This window comes from Lineus longissimus, chromosome 17 (genome assembly GCF_910592395.1).
Source record: "Lineus longissimus chromosome 17, tnLinLong1.2, whole genome shotgun sequence".
In the NCBI taxonomy this organism is placed as follows: domain Eukaryota; kingdom Metazoa; phylum Nemertea; class Pilidiophora; order Heteronemertea; family Lineidae; genus Lineus; species Lineus longissimus.
In genome coordinates, this window is record NC_088324.1 from 13941041 (window position 1) to 13949276 (window position 8236).

Sequence of the window (8236 nt, forward strand, 5' to 3'; positions counted from 1 at the left end):
ACCATGACTTTTCAATAGGGGGGATACACAGAAAAACTCGTCAATCTATTTTTGAGCGTTCCCAAACAATGAGGGGAAACACTCAAAAACAGAAACACTCAAACACATTACACCGGTATCACTGGCGTTTTGGCAAGGAAACGCTCGATGGCAACACGGACGTTTTGGGAAATAGCAGGCTTACTAGTCCTGACGAGTATGCGTCCACATTCACAAATGGACCCCTCTATTCCTTCGTCAAAGAAGCTGGACCTGTAGCAAAGAGGCACAAACTGACGGACAGATTTTTTTTCAATTACCGATACCCAACAGGTGGCGATGTCGAGTATTTCTTCAAGCACCCCGACCCCTCCATGACCTCCTTGAAGACCAACCTGACCACATCCCTGAAGCCAGGCCGCCGGTACTACAGCAGTATTGTTGCTTACAACAATGCGGGACTCTGCACCATGTCCTATTCTGATGGTTTGGTCCTGGATCAGACTCCGCCCACGACAGGAATTGTATATGATGGACACGGTAGGTGTTAACAGAGACTGAAACGGTTTTCGTTTGATTTTACTTTACCAGGTGAATCTTGATATTCATTTTGCAGATGATTTTATTTTTCAGCTGGTGTGGCAATGTGTCATCGTTAAATGTTTTTTAATCACTTTTGTTCTTGAGCAGACTGTTCAACAACGACACAAAATGGCAGTCAAGCAAGAAGGCCGGCAATATTTCTTCAGCTAACTTTGCATCCACAGTTTCCAAGGTGTTTACATGTGGTTTGATTGTCATAATGGGATCTCGCCAGACGACAGGCGTGTTGTTGTCCTAAGATACTTTCATCATTCTAAGCTTCGTATTACTTTTTCTTGTCCTTTCCTTACCAGGTCTCCACGATGCGGAGTACCAAAACAGTACGGATACTATCAGCGCCCACTGGCGTGGCTTCGTGGATTTAGAATCTTACATCGACCACTACATGTGGTGTGTCGGACCAACAGCCGCTGCGGATGATTGTGGTTTGGTACCTTGGAAGAATGTTGGCCTGCACACAAGAGCAAGTGCGAAAGTTGACCTCACACATGGTAAATACCTTGTACTTGCTCCGACATCTTGAAATGTAACTTGAACATGAAGTTTCTTAAAGGTGTTTTCTGAACCCAAGATGTTTAAGGACATGCGGTATCGCAGGGGCAAAGATCATGAGTTAATGAGAATCTCGAGGGCGAGGTTGAACGTTGGACCCGAAGTCCCTTGAGATGGTTGTAGGTGTTGTCCCTTCTAACGTCTGGGTTTATTTCGTCGCGGCTGCCATGTGGAACCTGACCAACACCACATATATTTTTGAATGTTATATCTAAAAGTGCATATACAAATCGAGCGCTTACACTATAAGCAGTGTAACGTCAACAAACGTCCATGCATTTTCTTCAAATTTCTTAAAACTTAATTGGAATTTGGTATCCCCACTGCCCCTATTTGAAATGGCATTGAGACTTCTGTTTAACTTTTCACAGGAGTTGCATATTACAACAAAGTTGTCGCAGTGGACGAGGCTGGACATGAATCTGCGGCCGAGGTCTCGGACGGCGTCACAATCGACGCCACACCTCCTGTTGTCATGAGCAAGTTACAATATGGGGACAACTTACTCAAGAACCCATCATTTGAGGAGGACAGCGGCAGAACTGGACTTCTGTACTTCAACCAACAAGTCCCCACCAAATGGACCGTTGGGCAGGATTACACAGTAGCAGCTATCCTTGGGTACACGAAATTGGCAAAAGACGGTCAGAAGCTCTTGATTCTTTTTGGTGCAGTCACACAGAAAATACACGGCCTGATCATTGGCGAGAAGTACCGGGTCATTATCCATGCGAGTCAGATTTACCCATCACCTTCGCCAAATCTCGTCCAGCATGGCCGAGTGGTCTTGCCGGACAGAAAGGAATACATCTTCCAGCTCAATCAGAGGGCCTCGCGTCCAGACGTCAATGGAAAGGAAATGATATCCTTCTGGCAGCGATACAGCTTTTATTTTTATGCTACTAACACTTCAGGGGACTTCACAATCGCTTCTGTCGGCGTCACTAACGCTGTCTTATTTGATGCTATAAGTATTGTGGAAACGCAAGATGACGGATGGACATCAAAGAGAAAACTGACGGATAACCATCCGTTGTCTGTACGTGGGATCTTTACGAATGATTGGAATTCTGTCCATGTTGCCTGGGATTTTGAAGATAATGAAAGTCCGATTGTTGATTATACATGGGCTATAGGTAGGTACACGTGGAAGTATACAAGGGTACATTAAGCATGCTGAATAACAGGCCACTCTCAGATCTCCGATCCGTCGTACTATGCCGCGAGTTTTCGTTGGTGTGTATCGTTTCGATCTACCTCCGATCTCAATTTTGAATATAATCAGACAGAAAAACAATGTTGTCATCCTTTTCTACAGGGACGCAGAGAGGAGACGTCCAGCTCCAAGGCTTCACATCCGTTGGTACAGAGACATGTGGGGAGTCTGATCATCTCGAATTGGGCCATACCTCCGTCATCTACGTCACTGTCATAGCCACCAACGCCGCTGGACTCAAGACTGCTCACTTGTCCGACAGAATAACTTTGGATTTGACCCCACCTGTCTTCAGTTATCTATACGACGGGGACTCGGGTATGTTTCAGTTTTTCACACTACGTTATTTCCATTCACTGTATTACTTCAGAGTTTTTCATCATTTGGAACTGGAAATAGACATGGGTAATGCATTGTAGCTTATAAATAGATAATGTAACAGGAAACAGCCTTTTGACGGCCACCAATTTTCTTCTCCTTGAGCTCTTATCAGCAGTTTATAAGCGGAAGTAGTCATCTTCATATATTTCACTTTTGGGTATCATGTCTACGATTACCCATTACATCAAACCTCTTAAACTTCTACTGCAAACAGTATAGATAATTTTCAGATGAAGATATCGACTTCCAGTCGTCACTGACTGTCAAAGCCCATTGGAATGTATCAGATCCAGAATCTGGGATAGACTATTGTCAGTATGGTATAGGTAGGTACTGCATAAACATCGGAGTCTCACTAACATCCGTTACTCCGAGTCTCACTAAACCCCTCCCCTGGGGAAGACGGACATTACTTTCTGATTGTCTGTTGAGGCCATTGCACACAATGAGATGAAGAGATGAAGCCGTTTTCGTCGCAACCTTCCCTAGGGCCAGACTCTGGCCTGATTCCTCTCAGGCCAGATGAACAGTTTTCGTTTTAATTTTGGCCGGGTCTATTTGGCAAGCCGCTCGCCAAACGGGCATCTTTTTTTGTCCTGTTTGGAGAGCCGCTTGCCAAACAGCACTAAAAAGCCACCCTGTTCGGCCAGCCGGGCTTGCCAAACAGGTAAAAAATCTACCCTGTTTGGCGAGCTGGAGACTTTACTTTAATATTAATGAGTTCGGCTCTCCATTCAGGACAAGAAAAAGTTGCTGTTTGGTAAGTCGGGCTTGCCAAGTAGTCACTTCCTTTAATTTTGACATACTATCCAATTATTTAGTAATACACCGATTGCTGTCAAATACCATTCTACAACACGTTAACTTTATTGCAGGAAAACACAAATACGTCACAAATATCTTGCAACTAACAGACCTTCCACCCGGAATATTCAAATTCGAAACCAATCTTCCGGTGGAGAGCAGGCGTCCCTTTGAAGAGATATTTGTCACTGTCCGTTGCTTCAACTTGGCTGGGGAAGAATCTACTGCGTCTAGTGATGGGCTGACGGTAGGGGACAAGCCACCGACGACTGATGATGCAGAGGTGACCATAATCGAACCATCTCTGACTCAGTTCCCGAGTCGTGGTCCGTATAGCAGCGTTAGGAATAAGATCTTCTTATCGTGGTCTGGATTTAAGGACAGTTTGAGGATTGCGGAATATGAGGTAATTGACTCAGCAGAAACAAAGTCTTAACGAGTCCCATCATCAGTTGATACGTTGGCAGTTTTGGGAACTGGAATACAAGTTACAGGTCCACTGGCCATCAACAGCATGACTCGCGCCGAGAAAATAGCACCAGAATTACTTTAGAAAGTGACTACTTGGCAAGCCCGGCTTACCAAACAGCGACTTTTTCTTGTCCTGAATGGAGAGCCGAACTCATTAATATCAAAGTAAAGTCTCCAGCTCGTCAAACAGGGTAGATTTTTTACCTGTTGGGCAAGCCCGGCTGGCCGAACAGGGTGGCTTTTTAGTGCTGTTTGGCGAGCGGCTTGCCAAATAGACCCGGCCATTACTTTAACATGTCATCATAAGGACAATGATAATGGCAGTGTAGGTGTGGCGTTGGGCTCTTCAGTGAAACCATTGCTGTCACAGCTGCAGCGTTAATTTACAGATTCCTGTCTCGTTATAACCTACAGAGGTTGGTCATTCAGTTCATTATTATCATTTACAAATCTGCAGGAACGTACGCAATATAAAATTTGTTATTTTAGAGACATTGTTTCCCATTTTGAATGTGCTAAACTCTTTCTGATCAGCTGAACTTACGTGGCAACAAACTCTGGCGCGGGAAATCGACCCACATCCCCAATGGTGACCGAATGTACGCCGAGATCTGTGGTCTTGACCTCGGTGATGGAGAGAGGTATTCTGCCCTCGTCCAGGCGGAAAACGGCGCGGGGATGGAGAGCGACTTCGTGGAGCGGAAATTCCTGCTTGACAGTGAGGAGCCAAAAATATCAAATGGTGAGTTGACCGCACTATTAAAGTGGTGAGTTGACTACACTAAATTGCAAGTCGACCACACCAGATGGCCAGTTGACCGCACTAAAAGGGAGCTCCAGTCGTTCTAAGATATGCCTTTAAATTGGTTAAACTACCAAAAATAGGACATCCGAAGGTTTCCGAATGATTGGGGCACATATCTTGATCTTTTTTTCTTTTTATTACACATTTCAAAAGGACACGGGTGTTATTTGGCCTGTATAGCTTTGATACAATGATAGATGCCATCGGAAAGCTCAGCTCCTTTTTTGTCATCAAACCGCGTGAGTAAACATCAATAAAGTCGGACAAGTTTTAAGTCGCCCTGTTTTTTCTCATTTTTATGTTTAACCCTTGTATTCGTTTAGGATCAAACATCCAACTTGCCTGGACAATCGTAAACAAGGTGATCACCATCAGTTGGCGTGGTCTCTTCAACAGCTCCAGTCCTCTGTCCTACGAAATCTCCTGGGGGACAGCCCAGTACGGTGCTGATGTCGTCCAGTGGCAGGAATCTACCGATGAGGAAATTGATCTGCTTATCCCAATAGGATATCTAGCGATCCACCCATCTTACTTAACAATTACGGCCATAAACTCAGCTGGACTATACAAAACTAAGATGTGGACAGTAGTAGTGGACGGCGAGCTTGACTCATTTGTAGTGTCTAATTAAGTTTGTTCGTTTGGCATGATGGGATATCTCGTCAGTGATCTTATAAACGCGCACTTGTTGTACCCACACCTTCCAAAAGAGAAAATCTCACTGTGTTTACCATATTAACTGTATTAATTAAACTTGATTCGCTTCTGCTTTTGAAACCTTTGCAAAGTCTTTTCATGTTAAGTTTTGTCATGCACTTTTGAAAATAATGAAGTCATTTCAAAAAATGTTTTTCATATAAGTTTTTGTTGGTATATTGAGACATTCACGCAAATTTGTATACGAGGCGTATAGGGATTTTCAATTTATATTTCTAACGAACCCCCTTTGTGATTTATTCATTGATCAATAGCTGGAAGCAAAAGTATCACAAGATTGTCCAATTCAGGTATGAGCACTGGATGTACATCTAAATGCACATATTACCCAAACAAAAAAAATAACCTCAATATAGATGAGAACGGTTATTACATATTATACAAATTTATTATAGCAATTATTATTACTTTTTCAATAAACGTTATTTAATATATGACATTTACCTATTTTGCGTTTTTTGTTCGTTGCTCAAACTTTCAAGTGCATTTCTGGCAAGTATTTTGGAGATTTTTTTCCTTTTGTTGGATTGTTAAAGTTCTAAAACGAACTTTCAAACCACCTGTGTGCGATCCAGGCTTTGCCGAAGGGATTAAGCCTCTTATGTACGTAAAAGAGACATTTTGTACAGGCGCCCCTCAAGGCCTAATAGCGTCAAGGTACATGTACATACATCCACAGTATAAGCTCGAGAATTATGGTCGATTAGCTTAAGTGTACAGCTTGTTTTTTAGATATATGTGGCTAGAGGCCTACCGAAACTTAATCCGACTGTTTTCAAAGAACCTTTATGGCATACCGCGAAAATTTGGGACGGTATCTGACGAGACGTTTAAATCATTTCAAACTTGGTCTACGTTTCACGTGTGGTTCAGGCAAAAGATTTGATTCGGGCATAGAATTTGACTAATCCACAACTGTTACAGAGTCCACCTGAATTGTTGCAGGGAATCTGGTAAAACAGGTATGTTGTTAACCCTTTCATCGCCGTTGACCCGCAGAGCGGTACATCACTCCAAAGATAGACCGCATGGCGTTTTTTGTTCATATCATGCTAAAGTCTGTTAGACTTGAAACTTATTGAAGAAATGAAATAGAAATTTACGGCTGTAGCAAATTCCGTCCCCACCTAAACCTCTTTCCCAATCTTTTAGACCCTTTAAACGTGCATAAGGCCTGTCATGCCTAAGATCACGATATCCACAAAGTTGACAATGTACATGTCATTTCAGTTCATGGCGACACGCCATAACATCTGACCTAGACCTCTGACGATCGAGGTCGTAGCGGGCGACCTTCACCCATCAGCCGAAGAGCATCTGACCTTGACCTGAAACGATACCTAACTGGGTGACCTTGAATCTACCGGCCATGTTTTGTAGAATATTTCATCGCCTGGGAAGATGGCGCTATGTTCTGTTGGCAATGTTTGTCATCATATTTTGTTATGAGCTTCGGTCAGCCTTGATGGACGATATAAATGGGTAAGTTTTATTTCATATGTGTATATACATGTAGTCTTAAACATCCATAAGAAGCTATTTGAAGTGCAGGTAGCAGCAAGCATGCAGGTTCGGTATCGCCATCGCCCCCCCCCCCCCCTCATCGACGAGGAGTTTAAAGAATCTTTTTTATCTTCAGAACAACGGAACGGTTGAGAACTTCATGGCAGGATCCCCATGTTTTCAGAGAGTCGCTGAATGAAGTCAAGGCACCAAATTCGGATAACAGACATTGGATAGGTCTGAAAAGATTTGAAAGGATTGTCAAGAATGTTTCAGAAAGCGAATGCAAACCTATCCGAAACATCATGTTTCTGAAAGTTCACAGATGCGCTTCTAGCATGATTTCAAGTGTATTCCTCCGCTATGCCAGGAAACATAATTTGAATGTAGCATTGCCGCCACATGACTTCGGCCATATTGGTTGGCCGCAACCAATAGAAAAGCGGCACGTGTTTTTGCATAAGGAAATCAACGAGGCCAACCTCGATCTCAATATCATTGCACATCATACCACTTACAAACGGAATACTGTACGATCTATGATGCCAAATGGGACAAGGTTGGTTGCAATTATACGGCAGCCATTGGCACAACTTCGTTCATCGCTCAACTTTTTTCGGGTTGCTTCATACCTCGGTCGCACCAACCAAGAGGCGATGTCGGAATTTTTAAACGATGCCGAGCATTTCGAAAGCAGGATGGATTTCGTTTTCAATGGCACAGCATATGGTAGCAGGTCCATCACGAAGAATTTTATGTCAATGGAATTTGGCCTTCATGAAGAAAATCTAGAACACGTTTCAGAAATTGCCGCATTTATAAAAGAGATTCAAAAAGATTTCCATCTGGTATTAATAAAGGAATATCTTTATGAATCTTTAGTCTTGCTAAGGCGTGTGCTGTGCTGGGATTTAGGTGATCTCCTGTTCATATTCTTAAACCGCCCAGACTATAAAATCGAATCTAATGGCTACTTCTCCCTCGTCAAAAAACACAAGGCCTGGAGTCGGGTAGATTACGCCCTATATGAACACTTCAATAAAACTTTATGGGAAAAAATTGCAGGCGAAGATGCAAGTTTTAAGACAGAAGTTGAACTTTTGATAGATATGAATGAACGAGTGAACAGGCTGTGTCACATTGGACGGGATGGGTCATTCATTCACGTTAGGGAATCTCAATGGAGTAAAGCATTTACTTTCAGC

At 43.0% G+C, this 8236-nt stretch overlaps 1 protein-coding gene across 1 annotated transcript; it reads left to right on the forward strand.

Moving 5' to 3' along the window:
• Positions 1-3860: 3860 nt before the first annotated feature.
• LOC135501842 (uncharacterized) lies at positions 3861-5613 on the forward strand. The gene is made up of 3 exons (XM_064794220.1): positions 3861-3941; positions 4541-4748; positions 5135-5613. The coding sequence occupies exons 2-3, from the start codon at positions 4604-4606 to the stop codon at positions 5440-5442; spliced, it is 453 nt and encodes a 150-aa protein (XP_064650290.1). The 5' UTR covers positions 3861-3941; positions 4541-4603; the 3' UTR covers positions 5443-5613.
• Positions 5614-8236: the final 2623 nt, after the last annotated feature.